Source organism: Miniopterus natalensis, chromosome 10, assembly GCF_054644295.1.
Source record: "Miniopterus natalensis isolate mMinNat1 chromosome 10, mMinNat1.hap1, whole genome shotgun sequence".
NCBI lineage: Eukaryota > Metazoa > Chordata > Mammalia > Chiroptera > Miniopteridae > Miniopterus > Miniopterus natalensis.
The window spans coordinates 45,807,615-45,830,217 of NC_142090.1; the positions used below are offsets into that span (position 1 = coordinate 45,807,615).

Consider the following 22,603-nt stretch of genomic DNA (forward strand, 5'->3'; position numbering starts at 1 on the left):
GGATTGACTAATAGTCAGAATTGGGTTTTACCATATCTACTTTAATGGTTAAAAGTGGAAAATAATGAATGGTATGTTTCAGTTGAATTTGTCCAATGTTAAAACTTTTTCTAGTCAGAGTCATCTGTTTTCCCTATGGCTGTTTTGTAGCTTACATTCCAGTTTAGCAGTTACACTACTGCTCCTGACATCCCTGCACTTTGTAATTTACAAACAAAAGGAGCTGAATTAGGAGGCTCAGGTAAAACCTTCCAGGAACCCCCTATCTTGCTACAGGGTCTCACTGACTACCCAACAGAGGAAGGAACTGAAGCCCTCCTAGGGCAGTGACTGGCAAAAAGTGTCCCTAAGTGATCCTTACAACAGACAAGATTAAGGGGAATGACAAAGAGGCAACTCCCCAGGGCCACAGTAAAATGTCTTGCTACTGGCTTTAGGTGGGTCTGACTACTTTTTTTAATTTTCTAAAGAACAGGGTTTTGGACTGGTACTGTTTTCCCCAAGGTGATTGAACATATATTTAGACAGCTTTCTTTTCAGTCTTCAGAGCTATATACATTTCCACTTGACAGTTTTATCTAGTCCAAAGTCAAAACATCAAGATTTATGCCTGAGAAAAATTTGACATTGAGTTCTTTTGGATGCCCATAGAAGTATGCTTTCTACACAAACTGCTGTATAATCTGTGGGATTCCCCCATATTTTGAAGGACAAAGCCTAAGTTTGGATCTATATAATTACTTGGGGAAGGGCAGCAAAGCTGTGGTTAAACACATTAAATTACGATTTTATTTTGGCTTATGAAATGTTACTTCATGCAACCTATTAATCGACCTTATTTTTATACTTGAAGATTCAGTTGTTTAATGTAATAGTTAATACAGTTTTCACAATCGTGTTCTTAAGAGTTGGAATTCATTAATATTAATTAACACATATTGTGCTGTGTCCCCAGAGGACATATGTGGAACACTGTACCAGATGTATGAGAGGTATGTGGCAGTTTCACATCCTTTTCTTAAATAGCTTGTAATATAGATATTCTAGTTCAAACCTAGAAGAGAAAGACGAAAGCACACTTAGAGAAAAATGTGAAGTGAGTGTCCCACAGCCCTGCCTTCTCCTCTGAGGACTTGTGCAACAGTTGGTCCTCTTTTGCAAATCCTCGGCTGCTTCGCCATCCCCTGCTCTCAGAGAGTCAGTAATGCAAATATGTTAAGCGCATGGAGTTTGGATCTATCTACCTTTGAGTTCGAACTTCTGTTCTGGAACTTTCTAGCTGTGTAATCTCAATTCTTTTACTGTAAAATAGGGAAGATAATAGTACCTACCCTTTTGGTTGTCTCATACCATTTCCAACAGCCTGGCACAATACTCGGTGCCCAGGAGGGACACAGTAAAGTTGTGAGGATCAAATGCAGTAGTAATGTGCATATGATATTGGCTAGCACTTAAATACCCTATAAATATTAGCTATTATTATTATTATTATTAGGCACTTACATTTGGATGTCATTTAGGTGCCTTGAACTCAATATATTCAAAACTGAACTTGACTTTTCCCCAAATCTGGATCCTTTTATTACAGGTCTGGTTAGTGGAGACTTAGATAAACATTAATTTCCTCTTTCTTTCATCCATGTCTGTACCCAATGTGTCTAAGACCAATTTATTTTATCTTCTTAATATCTCTCTAGTCATCACTGCTCTTTCCACACATACAGCATTTCTTCATTTCAGGCCTTCCACATATCTATCATAGTGTTTTTCAACACAACCTCATTTAAAAATATATATATCTTTGATTTCAAAGAGAGGAAGGGAGAGGGAGAGGGAGAGGGAGAGGGAGAGGGAGAGGGAGAGGGAGAGGGAGAGGGAGAGGGAGAGGGAGAGGGAGAGGGAGAGGGAGAGGGAGAGGGAGAGGGAGAGGGAGAAACATCAGTGATGAGAAAGTCATTGATTGGCTGCCTCCTGCATGCCCCCTACCAGGGATTGAGCCCGCAAGCTGGGCTTGTACCCTGACCGGGAATCGAACTGCGATCTCCTGGATCAGAGGTCAATGCTCAACCGCTGAACCATGCTGGCCGGGCAAACCTAATTTTTTAACTGCAACCTCAAACCCTATAACTACCTTCATTTGCCCAGTTTAGCCTGGTTTTCAAGGCCCTCTGTGATCTGATGCCACCTCTCTCCCCAGCCTCACTTAGACTCTGCATTTAGGCTCTCTCCACACTGCCTACCCTCACCGAACACCAAACTCTCTACTTCAGCTGTAATAAGCACTGATTCATCAAATACGCCATCCTGTCCCCTATCTCTGTAGGCTGTATATGCCAATTCCCTTCCCTGGGATACCCTCCTCATTACCTCCTCCTGTGTCTTACCCATGAAATTGTACTCATCCTTAAAGATCTAGCTGAAGTCTCTCCTCCTCTGTCATCTTAATTTTCATCAATATTCCAACTCATGCTTACTAATTGAATTTAGTTCACCATATTGCACTATCATGTGTTAACTTCTACATGTATTTCCTACTGTATTTGAACTCCTTGATCTAGCAGAGACTGGATCATTTTTATATTCCCAAAGCCAGGCACAGTGCCTGACACTCAAGTATTAGTTGAGGGAATGAATGAACCACATATAACAGGTGTACCTTTCCAAAATTGTATAATTACTATTATTTCTTTAATTGCCAGCCAGTCTACACCTCCTGCACCTCCAGAACTGTTTTTACAATTGCATTAGGTATTATGTACTTTTTCCTTCTGCATTGATAGATTTTATTAAGAATAGCTCTACAAAATTCACAGGTGGGTAGATATTATTTCAGATGATGTTTATTGCGTTGCTCAGTGTCCCCTTTCTGAGAAACCACAGGAGAAACTTTTCTCAAGCCTCTTTACCTGAAATAGCTGCCTTTCTCCTGAGCAATATGTGTTCTTTCATGTTACAAACTCTTCAATTTCTGTAAACTTTAAAACCAAACTTAAGATGTCACCTCATTCATGTTGCATACTTATCTCAACTTGATGCATTTTTCTGACCCTCATTTGTCATCATCTTTGATTTTTCCACTTTATTATCTTATTCAACTGTCTGCCCTTTTTTGTTAGCTGCCTTATATCTATTTTAGAACAAGACAAATTGTACAGTTTATTCTTAGGTATGTAAAGTGAAAAGTAAGGTAAAATGAAGAAGATGATATGTGTACCAGTGACTAAGAGAGGAGAGAACAGAGGAGAACATTGGAATGTTAGGATTTTCTAACAATGATTTTAGCAATGTCTTGCTGAGGTTATTAATACCCAATCAACTAACATTTTTGGACCAGCTGTGTGCTAGGCATGGGGGTGCAGAGATATACAACATAGTCTCTACTCACAGGAACTCACAGTCTAATCAGCTCTAATTTCCATTCTGGCCTTTAGGACTGACTGAGATATAGAGAGGATACCATTCCCCAAAAGGGACCTCTTCCCAGCCAACAGGAAATTAACTCTTTTAGAGTATAGACTAAGCTTCCATGGCAAATGCCTTGAACTACAGGTGGCTTAAATAGCTAGAAGTATATTTCTCTGCCATAAACCAGTCTGGAGGTAGGTGGTCCAGGGCTGGTGGAGTGCATCTGCTGTGTACAAAATATAGCTTCCATATCTGGGGCCAAGCTGGCTGCTCCAGCACTCACAGGTTCCAGCATCAGTAAGGGTAAAGGGCCAGGGAAGCATGCCCGTGGGTCGCTTCTCACCCTCCTATGGACAGAACTTAATTCCTTTGTCACAGGAAGCTGCAGGGACACTGAGAAATATTCTAACTGGGGGCCCCAGCCAGTTAAAATAAAGAAGGGAAGAATAGCCTGGCTGGGTGTGGCTCAGCAGTTGAGCATCAACCTAGGATCCAGGAGATCGTGATTCAATCCCCAGTCGGGGACATGCAGGAGGCAGCCGATCAATGACAACTCTCTCATCATTGATGTTTCTATCTCTTTCTCTCCCCCTCCCTTCCTCTCTCTGAAATCAATAAAGATATATTTTTTAAAAATTTTTAAAAAGAAGGGGAGAATAGGTAGTGGTAGACCTCTAGCAAATTTCTGCTAACATTAGCAACAAGGTTTCTTGTTGTTGTTCTTCATAGTAGTAGTAGTAGTAGCAATGTTATTATTATTATTTGATGATGATAATCCTGATTATCACTCCTACATCTGAATGTTATTTAAAAGCCATGTATATATGCTCAGGCTATAGGTTAATTTATAGCTGCACTTCTCTCCTCTGCTTCATCTGTGAATTTCATCTCTTCAAGTTCTCAAAGTTCTAAGATTTTAAAAAGATTGCTACACAGTAATATTTTTAAAAATAACAATTCACCAGCAATTCAGATGGTATATTTTATATTCTGATTTTTTACTTAAAACCTTTATTTATATCATAGGCAACATTTTGAAATATGTATGGATGTCTTCCCAGAAAAGGTGAGAGCATGAGTGTGGCAAAAGAAATGAGTCAGAAGTTTTACTGTTTAAGATCTCATTATTGACAGCTCATAGTAGAATAAATCTTTCCTGAAAGCGGTTGCTGTTCCTCATTTGTAGGTTGTAAAGATATATTTTAGTTTTGCTCCTATTTCATTTATTTTATAATGTGAGAAATGATAAACGGTTATGAGACACAAATCAAATTGAGATGGGAAATGGGGAAGGACAGAAAAAAGAATAATACTTCCTAATATTGCTGGTTCTGTGTATAATTTTGCTCTCTTTAAATATTAAGTAATCTTTTATACTGATCATAAGTATATTCCTGAACACAGGGAAAACTATTTTCACTCTAAATTTATAACATTTTTAGAAGCTTAGTTATCATACTTGAAGGTCAAATGGTGCTTTATTGCAATAAAATACAAAAAGTAATAAAGAAATTATTCCTGGGGAGATGAAAATCTAGGTTCATAGCTCATTAAATGGTAACTTCACGGGCCATGTCTAATTTGTCATATTTAGCTTCGGAAGTTTTATGCATTTGAATTTCAAATTAGGTGAAGAGATACCTGAGGCAAAACTACCTAGGGCTTTTGAATTCTAAAATGATTCAGGAAATATAATTCCCATAACATAATACCTTTATCTGTAAGACGTGTCTGTCATCATATATAGATATATAGTGCTTGTCTGACTCAAAGCCTTCTCTTTTTTATTTTAAGTAATCAATAATATTAACACAAACTCATCAACCACTTCCTTAATTCATTTTTTAGGCACCCCCCTTTTTCTGCCCAGCATATTAAAATTTCCATTCTTTAAGTACTGAATAAATTGTTGAACGAGTCGGCTGAAACATATTTTGGAGTTACATGAGTACTTAAAAGTCTTTTTCCAAAATAAGTCAGTTAAAAGAAAAACACCTTAGTCAAAAGAACAACCTTTATGGGAATTGAACATGACCTTATTCTTTCTAATGAGACTTCATGATCTTAAAGGAAACATTTTTAGTTCTTGCCCATTGACTATGATGTTGGCTGTGGGTTTGTCATATGTGGCCTTTACTGTGTGGAGGTGTCACTCCTCTATTCCCATTTTGCTGAGAGTTTTTTTTCATAAATAGGTGCTGAATTTTATCAAATTTTTTTTCTGCATCTTTTGATAGGATCATGTGATTTTTGTCCTTCATTTTGTTTATGTGATGTATCATGTTTATTGATTTGCAAATATTGTGCCAACCTTGCATCCAAGGAATAAATCCCACCTGATCGTGGTGTATGATCTTTTTAATGTACTCCTGGATCCAGTTTGCTAATATATATACATTTTTTAAATTCTCACCAGAGGATATTTTTTTCCATTGCTTTTTCAGAGAGTAGAAAGGAGAGAGAGAAACATCAATGTGAGAGAGACACATCAATTGGTTGCCTCCCGCAAGCACCTCAACCAGGGCTGGGGTTGGAGCCTGCAACTAAGGTACGTTCCCTTGGCTGGAATCGAGCCCAGAACCCTTCAGTCTGTGGACTGACACTCTAACCACTGAGCCAAACTGGCTATGGTTGCTGAAGATTTTAGAATCTATGTTCATCAGAGATATTGGCTTATAATTTTCTTTCTTTGTAGTGCCTTTATCTGGTTTTGGAATTAGGATAATGCTGACCTCATAAAATGAGCTTGGAAGTCTGCCCTCCTCTTAAATTTTTGGAATAGTTTGAGGAGGATAAGTGTTAGTTCTTTGAATGTTTGGTAAAATTCATGAGTGAAGCCATTCGGTCCAGGAATTTTGTTTGCTGGGAATTTTTGATTACTGCTTCAATTTCATTAGTTGTAATTGGTCTATTCAGATTTTCTAATTTAGTTTTGGAAGATTGTATGTTTCTAGGAATTTATCCATTTTGCCCAGGTTGTCCAATTTGTTGGCACACAGTTGTTCATAGTATTTTCTTACAATCCTTTGTATGTCTGTGACGCAGTGTGCAGGTGATGTTTTGTTGAGTTGTACACTTGAAACCTATATGGTTTTGTGAACCAATGTCCCCCCAATAAATTCAATTTTTAAAAAAGTAAAAATAATGTGACCTCATGAGATGTTGGTAAGCTCAACTTCTGAAAGAGCATAAACGCAGAAACGCTTTTTTAATAATGAAGTTTTTCTTTGCTCTCAGCATGTAATTTGTCTCGGGCAAATTGAATTGTTGATAGGAAGAATTTCTGCTTCAATTGAATATTGAGAAACCATATAATGATCCATGTTTATGATGTTTCCAAAAAAACACCCAAAGATTTAAGCTATTAGAATATGATTAAGAAAAGCATGACTCTGAGCTCCAAGATCCAAATGAAGTCATAGAAGCTAATGTGGAATTGGAGGTGTTTGCTTCCTGTTTCAGTTTACAGAAATTTTCTGATCTTTAATTTAATTTCCTCCTACAAAGCTCAGCTAGTGCCCTCTTCCCAATGTTGTAAGGACAAATTATTAATTATAGCCTGTGAGATACTCTAGATAATAGAGAAAATATAGTTAGTAAATGAAAGGTAATGTTCACAGAGTAACTCTATCTAATGCCAAACAATGTAGATATTTAACATTAGTTGGGTTTAAAAGTTTAAAAAGGGCCCTATCTGGTGTGGCTTAGTTAGCTGGACATCGTCCCATGCACCAAAAGTTTGCTGGTTCAGTTCCCCTTCAGGGCACATACTGGTTGCAGGCTCCATTCCCAGTAGGAGTCGTACAGGAGGCAGACAACTGATGTTTAGCTCTCAGATCATTCTCTCTCTCTCTCCCTTCCCCTTCTCTCTAAAAATCAATAAAAATATGTTTTTTAAAAAGTTTGGAAAAGGATTGGTAATTAGTCTTACATAATAGTGGTCAGATTAATTCACACTGAGTGGAAAATAATGATCTATTTAAAAAAATAACTCAATCCTCACCCCCCAATTAAAGATATCCCTTAGAAAGAAACTTGCAACTCTTGTGACTCTAGAGCCAGCACACAAGTGAGTTAACATATATGGGCTAAGTGCTTTTTTTTCATTTGCTCAACAAAGTATTAGTACATTCTTTTTTCTACTTTTGTTTTAAACAAATATATACTAACCTTGTTTAAAGAGGCCAAGAAGCATACTTTTCTTAGAAAATTTTGCTACTGAATTTACTTGTTTACTTAGACTTTGTGATGTGAATTGCTTGTCTTTATATGAATTGGGTCTCTTTACAGCTGTTTCACAAAATAATCATTCACCTTCACTATTCCTGGCATAACTGTCTTTATCAATCTGCATTAGTATGGATTTCTTATATTCAGTCAAGGCAATTCCAGTCTTTTTCTTATGACAGCTCATGGAGATTCATAAACCATTGTAAGAATAGCACAACTGAATAAAAAGGAAGCTCTATAAGGGATACATTTTTTCAAACAAAAGTTTTTTAAAATTTATCTTTATTGTTGAAAGTATTACAGGTGTCTCACTTTTCTCCCCCACTGATCCCCTCCACCTTGCTCCCACTCCCTCCCCAGGCCTTCACTCCATTATTTTCTGTGTCCATGGGTTATGCATACATGCATATAACTTCTTTGGTTAATCTCTTCCCACCTCCACCTCCCTTCCCTCTTCCCTCTGAGATATGACCAACCATATGATGCATGCTTCAGTGTCTCTGGGTCTATTTTATTTGCCAGATTCTTTTGTTCATTAGCTTCTTCTTAAAGAAGACCCTTCAACATTTCATGTAGTACTGGTTTGGTGGTGATGAACTCCTTTAGCTTTTTCTTATCTGTGAAGCTCGTATTCTGACCATCAATTCTAAATGTTAGCTTTTCTGGGTAGAGTAATCTTGGTTGTAGGTTCTTGCTTTTCATCACTTTGAATATTTCTTGCCACTCCCTTCTGGCCTGCAAAGTTTCTGTTGAGAAATCAGCTCACAGTAATATGGGTGCTCCCTTGTAGGTAACTAACTGCTTTTCTCTTGCTGCTTTTAAGATTCTCTCTTTGTCTTTAACCTTTGGCATTTTAATTATGATGTGTCTTGCTGTGAGCCTCTTTGGGTTCCTCTTGTTTGAGACTGTCTGTGCTTCCTGGACTTGTAAGTCTATTTCTTTTACTACGTAGGGGAAGTTGTCTGTAATTATTTTTTCAAGTAGGTTTTCAATTTCTTGCTCTTTTTCTTCCCCTTCTGGAATACCCATAATGTGAATGTTGGGCCACTTGAAGTTGTCACAGAGACTCCTTACACTATCTTCATATTTCTGGATTCCTTTTTCTTTTTGCTCTTCTGATTGGGTGTTTTTTGCTTCCTCACATTCCAAATCACTGATTTGATTCTCAGCATCCTCTACTCTACTATTTATTCTCTGTAAATTATTCTTCATTTCATTTCATGTAGCCTTCATTTCAAATTGGTGCTTTATTATGTCATTGATGATCTCACTAGTTTCCTTAATAGTCTTACTAAGATCCTTGAGCATCCTTATAACTATTGTTTTGAACTTTGTATCTAGTAGCCTGCTTGGCTTCATTTAATTTAATTCTTTTTCTGGAGATTTCTTCTGTTCTTTCCTTTATGACATATTTCTTTGCCTCCACATTTTGGCTTCTTCCTGGTGTTTGTTTCTATGTATTAGGTAGAGCTGCTATGTCTCCTGGAATTGGTAGAGTGGCTTTGTGTAGTAGGTGTCCTGTAAGGCCCCCCAGTGGCTCAGTCTCCCCAGTCACCTGAGCTGGGCCCTCTAGGTGCTCCCCTGTGTGGGCTGTGTGCACTGTCTTGTTGTAGTTGAGCCTTGGTTGCTATTGGTGTCACTGGGAGGAATTTACCCCCAGGCCAATTGGCTGTGAGGACCAGTTGCAACTGCAGAAGAGCTGGTGTTCTGGAGACACCCCTATGGAACACGATTTACTTCACTGGAGCTTTGACATTCACCAAGTGTGCCCCTTGAATGTGTCACTTGTGGTTGTGGTAGGGTTGTAATCCAGCGTGGTTGAAGCTGACCACCGGGTGCACTGTCTCTGGGGCCTCCTGGGAGGTGCAAACTCAGCTTCTGCCAGTGCCTTGCCCAGGGCCACCCAGCATGAGCTATACAGCAATCGATAGATAGCTGCTACTTGTGCTGGACTTGGAGGTGTTCAGAAGACGCCAAGCTATGAACTAATGCAGGCTGCCACTAGTGCCAAGCCTAGGGGCATTTATCAAGAGGTATGGGGAACACTGAGGCCAGCTGCTGATTATTTGAGAGATTTTAGGAAAGTCCTAAGCATGAGGCTAAAGAGGCCACTTCCATAGAAAAACTACTGGAAATGGCATGGATGAGCTTGCAAGAAGGGAGGGGCAGGTTCTCTGGGAATCACCAGGATGGGGGGAAAAGTATGGACCAGATTGATGGAGATTCAGAGAAGGTTCCTGCCTGCCACCTCTGTGGAGGGAGGGCTTGTCAAAGGAGCAATGGCCTCTGCCAGCTCTTCTTTCTGTGAGAAAGCTGCCCCTCCAGCTCTCACCCTGATTTCAGGCAATTTGTTCCTCCCGGAATATCCCAGGTTCTTTTCAAGCTGCTGCTCAGTGCTGGAGCTTAGAGGGAGTGCATCTGAGTAAGTCTGTGTGGGGGCCCTTTAAGAAGAACTGCCTGGGACTCCACCAGTCTCTCCTCACTCAGCCACAATCCCCATTGGGTTTTACAGCCTGGAGTTGTGGGGACTTCTCTTCCCTGCACTGGAACCCTAGGCTGGGGGAACTGCTGTGGGGCTGTGACCCCGCACTCCTCTTGGAAACCTCAACCACCGAGATATCCCTCCTGGATTTAAACTGCTGCACCTGGGTGTGAGACCAAAGCCACATCTCCTTAATTCCACGCAGATTCCGCCCCACCTCTCCTCTCCTCCTACCGGTCTCAATGTGCTTCTTCAGTTCCCTGGTTGTAGGACTTCTTTTCAGCTAGATTTCAGGAGGTTCTGAGTGATGGTTGTTTAGTATTTTAGTTGTAATTTTGATGTGGTTGTTGGAGGCAGTGGGTACCACTGTTACCTACCCCATTTTGTTGTCTCTCAAACAAATTTTGAAGTATCTTATAAAAACAATGATTCACAAGGATTTCTTTTATTTTCAACAATATTAATTTATCAACATAAAAAATCCATTCCTGTTCTCTTTACATATTCAATGAAATATTAGTAAAATTACATACTTAATCTTCAGATCACTTAGTAGTTCCATATCATCTAGGAAAATGTTTGGCTAAGCAAAGATCTAGAATCTCACTGATGCATTTCATTATTGATCTAAAGCTTTGTATTCTGGAAAATTTGGATGACAAACAACTTTAAGTTTAAAAGGTCTTTGCCTTTTTCAACTGAAAATATGTCAATGTATGCCAGGTCTTCATTATTAATTCTTTGCTAAAAAAAGGGTTTTAAAAAACATGGTAGCTTTAGTGAGATTCTATCATGATTCCTACACTTTGTTGCCTTGCTTTTACTTTTTGAAAGTGAATCTTCACTTTAACTTTCTTGTTTAGCATTTTACGTTTCATCTGTGGTTTTGACTAAGTTGATTCCTTTTTATGACATTTGGCATACTACTTAAGTTATCAATATATAACTTAAGTTCAATTTCCAGTTCAGTCAAGTTACTTGAACCTGATCAGGCTTTACAAAGGATATAGTTTCTGTGGATCTCAATTACATGAAGTTTGTGAGTGAAAATTACAGAGATGTGTGCTTATTTTGAGTATGATCTAACGTTCATTGAAATGCAAATTTATTTACCCTTCCTGTGTTCTCTTAACACAGATAGTGATATTGTCTTCTAGCCTAGGATGTGACAAATTAATAGATCTTCAGAATTTTAAGTTGGATTTATTTATGCATTGCCAGTGTTCATGGATCTCCTTGGAGTGATCCATGAAATCCAGGATATGGTATATCATGATCATTGTACTTTAATTCAAAAACATCATTGAAAGTTTGGCCTCTAACCATTGCACTGTTTATAAGAGTTTACAACTTAGTGGTAGAAATTTCATACTAAACTGAATTGCCTCAACATTTATGGGAAGATAAATGATTTAATAAGTAATCAACTGTTTATACAAACCAAAGTGAACTTCTGGTGTTCTCCGCAGAATGAATTTCTTCCATAGTGTAGGATGTACATTTATTTATTTTTGTAAATCTAGAAATATCCAAATTTGCTAAGAGTTCTGTGTTAGGGTAAAAAGTGAGTTCCTCACAGCATAAAGTTCTGTCCAACCTTTATGTATAGTCTAATGTGTCTTATCAGTGAAGCTAAATAAGGACCATTTAATGAAGTTCCCTCGGTGATCTCTCTAGATAGAGAACCACTCCAGGCTGTCTCTTTCCCTCTCTCAAATCAATCTCCTCTGACAACTAGCAGGGCCCCCACTCTCAGTGCATTGTCCCATGTATATCCATGGTCAGCCTTCTGACCTGGTATTTTTATCGTAATGAAGAGGTACCTGGAAGAAAGTGAGATGTGTTTTAGACTCTGTTAAAGGTATGTCCTGTTTTCTTCAAAGCCAAAGCCTACTTCTTTAGGAACATTTTTGTTCTCTCTTATTCTTAGAACAAAACTTCCCAGTATAAGCCATTTGACAACTTTATGTGCTAGCTAGAGTTGATTTATGCAATTTCATATTCAGGAGCTGGGAGGTTGGACCTAGGTGGGTGGTAGGGTGGAGGAAGTCCTTAAAGAGGCAGAGAATCAGCAACAGACCAACAAAAAGTTGGCATAAAAGCATTCAAGCAATCAAGAAAGATGAGCCAGAACTAGTTCAACGGCAAAAGAGGAGAAAAGGTATACTTGGAGGATACCAGTTGGTATTACTTAGAAGGTTGACAAATTAGGACCTCACTGAACTATGTATTTTATATTTAATAAAGGAAAAAACATTTTTCCAAATTTACATACTTTAAGAATTTAGTAATTCATCCATGTTAGTAGCATGAGGCAAAGCAAGCCCTATCCAAGTGGGAGTGTAATAAATGATGTTGAACTATATTATATTTCTTCAGGCTATTTACTCTAATTTTTCTGTGGTATATTTATCCTGATAAATGTGAATAAGATGATGAAGTTCCTACAAGCTTAGAAAATTTTGTTTTACTACATACAATTAGATTGATACAGCCACCTGGTGAGAGATGATTGAAATAAGTGTCCCAGGCCCAGTACTGGACTAGATTTTGGACCATACATGTGTAAATATTTTTCAAGGAAATTTCCAATTTTCTTTTTATCGAGTTTAATGTGTACTGAGTATGTCCCTTTTTTGAGGAAATATTGTTTAACTATCTCAGACAGTGGATATTTTTTGTTAAAAATATTGAATTGAGTTTTCCTAACTAGTGATTTAAAATATGATTTAAATTTGTTGAGTTAAATTAAATCCAGGTGGACACTTACTCTGTGTTTAAACTGCCCAGACCACTTATACTAAAGGACTATTTGGCAAAGTTGTCAGTATATTTTCACATTTTTCAAAGATTTGGATCTTCAATTATTTATTTTCTAAAATATCATAAAACATACTACCATTAAGAAGAAGCTTTTGCCCGGCCGGGCATGGCTCAGCGGTTGAAGGTCGACCTAGGATCCAGGCAATCGGGGTTTGATTCCCAGTCAGGGCACATGCCTGGGTTGCGGGCTCGATCAATGACTCTCTCATCATTGATGTTTCTATCTCTCTCCCTCTCTTTTCCTCTCTCTGAAATCAATAAAGATATATTTTTTAAAAAAAGAAAAAAAAGAAGCTTTCAATTCAATTCAGTATTTATTGAGAATCTATTACCAGTTTAGGCTGGTGTCTTATGTGGACATATTTTCTTCCTTTGAGTAACTTATTTCTTCTTCAGAGAAAAGACATAGAGTACTTAATACAGAGAACAGTTCTGCATGCTGTAAAATAAGGGCTGGATTTTATGATTAAAACCAGTGGTTTTAAATTTTGGCTTTCTATCAGAATCACATGGGAGGTTTTTAAAAATACAAAGTTGAGCCTCTACTCCCAGAGACTGATTCCATGGGTCTTTTTAAATAGCCCGCCCCAGATTATGTTGTAGGTGAAAGATGCCATGTGCCAAAATAATTTAGAAAAGGTAGATATCAATTTGGACAGACTCCTTAAAATAGAGTAAAGCATCTTATAACTTATTCTCTTTATTGGGTCCAGGCCCTAGTCATCAGAGTTATTTAAAATCAAGTTGGTAACCACTCTGTAAAGTACACGATTTTCTAACCACTGTGCTGTGCATCTGAAACTAAGACAGAATAATATTGAATATAAACTGTAATTGAAAAAACAAAAAAAATTTTAAATAAATAAAATCAAGTAGGTAACTTAACTGATGTCTCTGCAGATATTTAATTATACTCATCTAACCATTGTACTGACGAGTAAATGTTTCTAATTGATATTTTCCATAAGTATTACATTTAATTTAACTAACTTATTTCCCAGTTTTTGAAGTTATTATCTTATATATTAGTGTTATTTCCCCCCTTCTTAACAAATTTATGTCATGAATAACAAAGAACTTGTGTAAAGAGCTAATATTGGACATGGTAAACTATCATATCTTAAGAAACAAAGCAAACAAACAAAAACCCCTTTGGTACTATTCTTTCATTAGGTGCTACAAAATCTCATTTCTTGTCTTTGCAGTGAACTTTCTTGACAGAGCAGTCTGCACAGTAATTAAGAGTGTGGCCTCTAAGGGCAAACTCCCTAGGTTCCTTTACAGACCCTGTTTAGCACAGTGCCTGATAGCAGGATATTCTCAGTAGATACCAGCTTTATTAGGATTATTTTGGTTTCTCCTTCAACCCTCTTCTCTCTTAAAATTCTCTTTTCCTTATTTCCATAATGAAGTGCACTCTTTCTCAGTTTCCTTTGATAGCTCCTTTTCTCCTATCAGTCCCTTAAATGCACACTTAATCCTCTTTTCACTTCTTTTTTATACCTTACATTCTCTTTGAGTGACTCAGTCTTCTTCCATGACTCCAGGTACCTGCTGAAGTACCTGAAATCTGGTGTGTATTTTATACTTACAGTACATCTTAAGTATTGAAATACATAGTCTGTTTTAAGATTTTATAACATTTACAGTTGAAAACCAGATTTCCATATTCAAATTTTCCAGACCTACTTAAAGGTCTTCCAACAACTGAATTGAATGTCAAAACATTGTTTTCCTTTAATATCTGCACCTTGACAATATTTGTTCATCCTTTTTTTAGAAGAGCTGACTTCACTTTCATACAAAAGCATATCAGTTTCAAAGCCACACCTGTCCAAGTAAATTTATTTACTCTTTTGTCAATCTAGTATTATTAACATGGGATTCACAGAGATAGTGCTTAATCTGAAAAGAAACTCCAAAATTATCAATATCAACAAGACTTTCTTCCAATTTTTCTTGGAGTTTTTGCAGAAAATTTTAAAAATTGTACATATGGATTGTTGTTAGGGAATCTTCTGCATATTGATTCATGTTAGGAAAATGTATAAAACCGCTATTTATTTGTATTGTAGAGGTTTCAATTTAACATGAATTCTTTTTTCTAACTACTTTGCAAATACATTTTTGCTTTCCTTGAAGCTTCAAATTTAGCTCATTCATATGTAATGTGACATGAGGGAACATACATCATTGTGCTGTGTTTTTGTCATTGATTATTAGATAAATGGCAATTATTCTTTTTGTTTCCAGAACATCTTAAATTAGAGCTCACCATTCAGTGAGTCTTTGTAAAACTCTTCTGCAACTTGACCCATAAGCATTGACACAAAACACAAGATCATTAAATTTTTCTTGAATTTTTTTGAAGACTTCCATAAACTGCTGACGGTTCAGAGCATTTGCACCTATATGCTAGATGTATACTAGCAACTATATTCATGACACTTTTCATAGAGTCTGTTTCAAAAAACAGAGCACAAGTATTTTTAATGTGTATAATATGCTGGTGCAAAGCAGTAAGACAAACATTCAGTTTCTAGTTTTAAAATTCTTTTGAGCCTGGATTTGTCATCTAACATAGCCGAAGCACTGACCAGTGTGATAGAAACAAATTTTTTATATCTACCTGAAATTCTTTAACTGATGTAAAAGATTTTAAAATATCTATGACATGAGTTCTAATTTTTAGATATTGAATTGGCACTATTTCTTTATAGATTTGGAAGTGTTTTGAGAAAAAATAAAACCAAAGTATTAATTGGGCAGTATCCCTCATTTTCAAACTCTGGTGTCCTGTTCTTAAAATATATATTTGAACATCCACTCCTTTGCTCATAAATGTTCAGATCATCATGCTTTCATGGTGAAGTCCAAATTCCTTAGCATTCAGTGTCATGACCTTGTCCTCTCAATCTTCTCAACTTCACCTTTTCTATTCCCTCCTCTTAAACATTCATCCAGTCATGTGGAACTTGTGGTTCTCTCTGAAGGCCATTTTCTCTTACTTCTCTGTGTCATTCTACTGTTACTCCAGAAAGAAACACCTCTCCCTCCCTCCCCCCACCTCTCTTACTCCTACTAGTCTTTCAGACTCAGCACAGAAGCCATCTTCTCTGGAAAGCCTCTCCTGACAGCCCTCTTCTCCTGGTCAGCCTGGAATTAGTATCCCTCCCTTTTCCTCCATCTCACCCCAGCACCCTCTGAACACTAACATAGCACTTACTGCACTATATTATAGTTGCCTCCACCAGATGGTAAACTGTTTGAGGGCAAGGATAGTGCTTTTTTTCTCTATTTCCCAAACATCCAGAACAGCCCGTGACATGAAATGAGTGCTCAAAAAGGTTTTGGGCATATTCATGAACTATCACATCACATTTACATTGTGTGATTCAAGAGATAGCTGACTATACGTGAATAATAAATGTGTCCTGTGTGTAAAGGGTTCTACTCTTCACTTTAAGAATAACGTGTTACTTTTAAATATAACTAAATAGAGAGTTGGATACCTTATTTTAGGATGTTTATTGGCATTTTCTTCATACTCCTTTAAAAAGCTTCTAGCTGTTTTATTTTTAGGTCACCTAAGTTTTGTAATTGCATTTGTTATTGTTTAATACTGGATTTTACTTTTGTTGCTAATCAGTCATCTTTTCCTTTTCCTCTCTCTGTTCAGCTCCAACAGAGGCCACTATGCACCTGCATCTAGGTAAGTGTTTAAGACCCTGGTGTCACCAACCTTTGTGCTAGATCTACTTGTCTCACTCCTCTGGCTAAGTGGGCAGATGAAACTCTCTGCTCTCTGTGACTTGCTGATCATTAACTGACATTAGAGTCAGGTCCAGGTTATGTTTGAACACAGGAACCTGATGAGGAGACGATCATGCTACCCAGCTGAGGGCTAAATGGAAGGGCTTTCAAACCTGTTAATACATTCATCCTTAGGATTCTGTTGAGTGTGACCATTGAGAGTATTCTAATTCTGAATTTTCCCTATTGCTCCTACCACCATAAATAGAGCATAGAAGCAATGGGTAAGGAGCTCTGAGTATGGAGGGATTCATCTCATTTCAGATTTGAAATTGCTGCTCAGATTAGTGCTGCATTGTAAAAAGAGAAATAATTTGGTCATTTCTTCAGAAACTGAAGTGAGACTGTTTAAATAACTATGTGCTGTGTTTAATGGCACCCTGTTAACATTACCCCCACTCATTTTTCTCATGATCTTTTCACAGTGCCATGCACTGAGCGGGCCACAGTTCTCGAGGCAGGGTTACACAGAGGTTAAGAGTACAGATTTCGGAGCAAAACTGCCTAGTCTCACCTTCACCACTTCCTAGCCATGTGACATTGAGCAAGTTACTTAACCTCTCTGCACCTCAGTTTCCACATTTGTAAGATGGAAGTAATAATATTACCTACCTCCTAGGGTTGTTATGAGGATGAACTGACTTCATATTTGTAAAATGTATAGTCAATGATATAGCAGTGTTGGAAATCAATAAATACATGAACAAATAACCATTGAGATTTATTCATGCCTTTGTAAAAATTCTCTATGAAATAAAAGAACTTTAAGAGTTAAATTTCTCATTCTTTTCCAGTGAAGACTTATTTTAAAAGCAATTTCCTACACTACACTAATAAGAATGAAAGGAAGTCATCCCGGCTGGCTCCAACCTTTTCAGGTGTCTCTCACTATGGGACTTGCAGATGGGTCAGTGATTTGTCTCTTGGGCTTTTCCTTTCAACCTATAAACCCAATTAATTTATTTTTCTCTTTGGAAGATCTGCCTTGAGAAGCTCTACTTTTATGTAATGTTACAGCTTGGGGCTGCTCTTCTTTGGCAGACAAGCATAAACGCTTAGAAGCATGCCTTCTGGCAGCAGAGGCAGGCTGGTGACTCACAGCAGCCCAGCTGAGTCTCCAGTCTTGGCCAGTTGGGTATTTGAGAGAGCTGTATCCTGTAGGCATTTCAGGCACTGTGTCTAATCACTCAGAGGGATCATTAAATCACTCCCATGCACAGAATACATCACAGTGTTCTCTCCAGTGTAAATCCATATTCTCCCCGTTGCCATGCCCAAGGCTTTGAGTCTAAAAAGCCGTTCCTCTCAATACATGCTGATTCACTGGTTTCCCAGACTTTGTTATGTGCTTACCTGCTGACATACCTGGTATAAAGAGGGCAAAGACGGCTATAGGTGGTGATATCACCAAAAAGAATTTAGGAGTATGCTTCCTGATACTTGGAGTTGAATTTAATTGCTCAGTGAGTTCGAGCAAAAAAATAAATAAATAAAAGTAAAAATATTGGGGGGGTTATTTTTTGTTAATTAGATCAAAAGCATATGTAAATTAGTTTAAACAAAATTGTACAGGCTCAGAGAATTTATATTAACTGAAACAAACTTCCCAAGCAAACCATGGGAATCATATGGGAGAGATTTTAAGCACAAAATTTATGTTTTACACCTTGAATAGAAATAATTATTATTTCTCATACAACTTTAAAACTAAGCCCACTTATGTTGTAGCTGGCCATGAAGTTGTTTTTACTCATCCACCCTCTATTCAGTGCAAATATCAAATACTCTACAGCTTATGAAAGCATTCTTTGCTCTTAGCATGCCCAAAGTTCTAGAGCTTAAAAATGGGTGTTTAATATAATCTCAAGTGTAGTGATAACATATTGAAAATTATGGATGGTTCCCTGGCATTCCTTCTGACTTCTATCATGATTTTATTGGGGAGTTTTACTTATTCATATAGATAATTTCTCCTTTGCAGCTTTGAGTGGGGAGGGAGTTAATTTGAAACACATTAAATAAAAAGAGAGAATATAGGGAATGAGAGAAAACAAGCCAGGTTAAGGATAGTAGGAAAGGGAAGAGGAAATGGGTTAGTAAACACCAGCAATGCTAGATGACAATAAATAGAGTGTTCTCTCTCCTTCTATACTTTAAAGTGAGCTAGACACTGAATCTCTTTTGGGCGTGTTGAGCTATGAGAGGCATGTTTTGTATGACCTTTCCCTATAGGTTGGTGCTGACTTTGGCCTTCCTGCCTGTCCTGCCTATGACACTTTAGTAGGGTTTCTCTTTGGGGGCTCTGGTTTCCAGATTCTAGGTGCCTAAACCTCAAAGCATTTACCCTTTTCCTTTAGCAAAGCAAATATAATCAACTGCTCATTTAAAATTCTGTTTTAAACTATTATTTCTCATAAATGCAGCACATTGACCCTTTTGTGTAGCTAAATCTATTGTTTAGTGCATTTTTTTTCTAAATACTTTTTTTTCCTTTTAGCTGAAATACATAGCAACAGTATTATCCTACGAGATGACTTTGATTCCTACCACCAACTGGAATTGAATCCAAATATATGGTAAGTTACAGGCATATGCCTCACTTAGGTTTTTTTAATGCAAAAAAGAAATTATGCTGTTGCTCCCTTGAAGCAGTTACATAAAATTAAAATTTTCTTTAGCACTAAGGTATCAGTAAGAATCAACTAGAGACCTAGGCTTAATGTAGACTGCATACTGTCTATTCTTGACTTAAGAACTGAATCTAGGTACCCCTCAAAGCCACAGGTGGTGTTAGATGTTTTTTTCAGATGTATAAGTTCTTTACATAGAAAACATTAAGCTTTAATGTGTCTAATTATTACATTTATACCAAGCAAAAGAAGGGAAATGGTTTATCTGAAATAGGAGAGGTGATTTGAATCATACTTCCAAATAACTTCTACATCATTGAGTCAACTCATTATTATATTCCAATCACTTCTTCAAAGGCTATTTAGGTGGAATTTCATGAGATTTTTGAGAACAAAAATATAATGAATCAAAATTCATTTGTTCAAAACTTGTTAACATGGGCACAGACGACAGTGTGGTGATTGCGGGGGATGGAGGGATGTGGAGGTAGAAGAGAGTATGGGGGGAATAAATGGTAATGGAAAAACTTAAATTTAACTTTAAAAAAGAAACTTGTTGAATACATAAATAGATGCATGAATTTGTTGGCAATTGTATTTTTGCTGATTTTGGAGAAATAAGCCTGTCAACCCAGAGCTACCATCAGTCTGCACAATTTGAGAGAATATCTGAATGTGGACTTTCTGTGATACTAAATATTTTTGTATACACAATTAAGGGTTCAAGATAAAATAGAATATCTAATGTAAACTTTCAAGTTGCAACCCAAATCCAAGCAATACTCAAGACTAGGAAGAGAATAATTGTTTTATCTTCAAATGTCAGCATATGATATCCACTTCTGTTTTTATTTTTTATTGTTCAATAAATATTAAGCAATAATTATTTTATTTATACAGTGAATTAAATGCAGATATGGTTTCTTCTGTCAAGTAATTTATAGTTTAGTAGAGAAAAACACTAAAAACATTTCTTGGAAAAAATGGCCCTTGACCTGAGAGTAACAAATGACATATAGAGAGTGCTGGTGGTTAAATTCTAGACAGAGGAACTTTTTATGTCTTTTCTAGAAAGAAGTATAGATCTAGATAGTATAAATATACAAACAGAATCAGACTGGACAGAGTCATAAAGTCTCATAATTTATATGCCATTTAAAGAAATAATTTATCAACAAAATTTCACTTTCCTATGAACATAACCTAAATATAAATTTCTTAAAATAAATTGAAACTCTGTATTAAGAAAAACAAAAACAACTTTCTAAGCACTGCTTTTATTCAGGAAAAATTCTCTACTTCTGACATTTGGCTTTTTCATATTCCATTAATGTAGATGTTATCGGATGATTTGTTTCTTTCAAGGCAAGTTCATTTCTGTCAAGCTAATTCATTTTCTTCAGTGAGTTTTCTTGACATAAACAAAATGTGACTTTTATGTGGTTCAAATTCTGTTGTTTTTAAAATCAATGAAATGTGATTGATTTTGCTTCCCCCATTTTCATGACTGAATGATGATTTCTTGACCAAAGTTATGGATTTTGTGTCCTTCTTACTTAAAGTATGGTTTTCCCTGCTTTAAAAAAAAAACACAAAAAACCTTTTATTAACTTTAAAAAGTCACATGCTTCTGTCTTCTATCAAATATGCTTCAGAATAAATTTATCACTTATTGCCCACCAGCTCTTTCATCTAGCCTCTTTAAGACAAAAAAAAAAAAAAAAGCCAAACTATGAAGCTCTCACTATTTGAGAGATGACTGTTGAACAACAGATATCAGGGGTTCTGAGGTCAGGCTAGTCTTGTTTGACTCCTGAACTATGCACTTACCAGGTGGCTACCTTCAGAAAAACAAAAAGTTTGCTTCACCTCTCTGAGCCCCATTGTCTTGCCATTAAAAGTCCTTAGAGCACCGTTTAAAAGTTTGATAAGCCTGAAGAGATCTGGCACCATGCCTGGCGTATTGTAGGTGCTAGATACAAGTTAGTTCCTTCCCCCATTATCCCCCTCTCTCCCCTTTCCTCTTTCCTCTCCCTTCCCCTCTTCTCCCTTCCTCTTTCCCTTCTTTTCTTTCTTCCTCCTGTGGTGTATTTGCACATTGGTCTCCTTGTCTTCTCTAAGCCTACATATGAACAAGAACCATTATATTAAAATAATCTTCAGCCAGTTTATTTAAACGAGTTTCCAAGTCTTCCCTCATTACATTTGACTGAAAAACAGACATCAAGTTAAATATATCTGTATTATATGATATTTGGAATAGAATGAAAACATATTATGGCAGAAGCATAGAGAAGGGGAAAAGAGTGTTTTAGATGCCTTAAACCCCTTAAAAATAGATATAAATTCCCTACAGTCAGAAACCAGAAACCAGTAAAATCAGAAATCTCAGGAAATATTTCCAATAAAGTGATGACAAAGCCAACTTTGTTTTGTAATTCCATAGACAGTTTTCACTCTCTTGAAGTCTCTGTTTTCTTGGTACACATACTGGCACGTGAGTTTTGTGCCTTATGGTATTGCCTTTGATTCTCTGTACTCCCGCTGAATTAGAAACCACTGGGCACTTGCGGCAGCGTGGAAGGAGGAGCCTGCGGCCAGCACCGTCACGGTGCTGCTGCACACAGACAGAAACGACGTGCCTGGTGTGCTGCCTTTGGCCAGCTTCCCGCCACTAAAGGCATCACCAAGTAATTTTCCACAAGAGAAAAATGTGCTACTTTTATGAGCATGCTTCTTCTGTAGGGTTCAAAAAGCACCCTATACATTATTTAATTTGTAATTTTTAAGGACAAAAAAAAGAGAAATTAAGAAACTAAAGTCATGTGTATACAATGATAGGTAAATCAGTTCAGAAGTTAACCACTCACAACTTATTTGCTTCCATTTGCTTTATCTAATGAAAGCAACTTTCATCTATTTCATGTAATTCTTGTTATCCAAGTTTCTTAACTCATGTACAAATGACTATACATAAAAATAAGGAACACAAAATGATAATACTATTATTATGAATGAACATAACAACCAAGTTACTATTTCAAGTATGTGACAGCAGTTGGAATAGAACCAAGGAAGTTTTTTACTGTCTGTCTACTTAGTTTAAATATTAGATTTGATCTAAAAATTAATAAATGTACTTAGTGAAGAGTCCAAGAATACAGGAAAATAATGAAAGTAAGCCTTCCTCCCACCCTAGAGCTGTATTCCCTTCCTCCAG

The 22,603-nt window shown here is 37.0% G+C and overlaps 1 protein-coding gene across 2 annotated transcripts in view; it reads left to right on the forward strand.

Annotated features, from left to right (window-relative positions):
* RELN (reelin) overlaps window positions 1–22,603 on the forward strand; it is a 485,569-nt gene that overhangs the window by 208,560 nt on the left and 254,406 nt on the right. For both annotated transcript variants that reach the window (XM_016219582.2, XM_087821107.1), the window contains exons 5-6: window positions 16,620–16,652; window positions 19,251–19,329. In XM_016219582.2, the coding sequence (XP_016075068.2) occupies window positions 16,620–16,652; window positions 19,251–19,329 (112 nt within the window). The remainder of the gene's footprint in view (window positions 1–16,619; window positions 16,653–19,250; window positions 19,330–22,603) is intronic.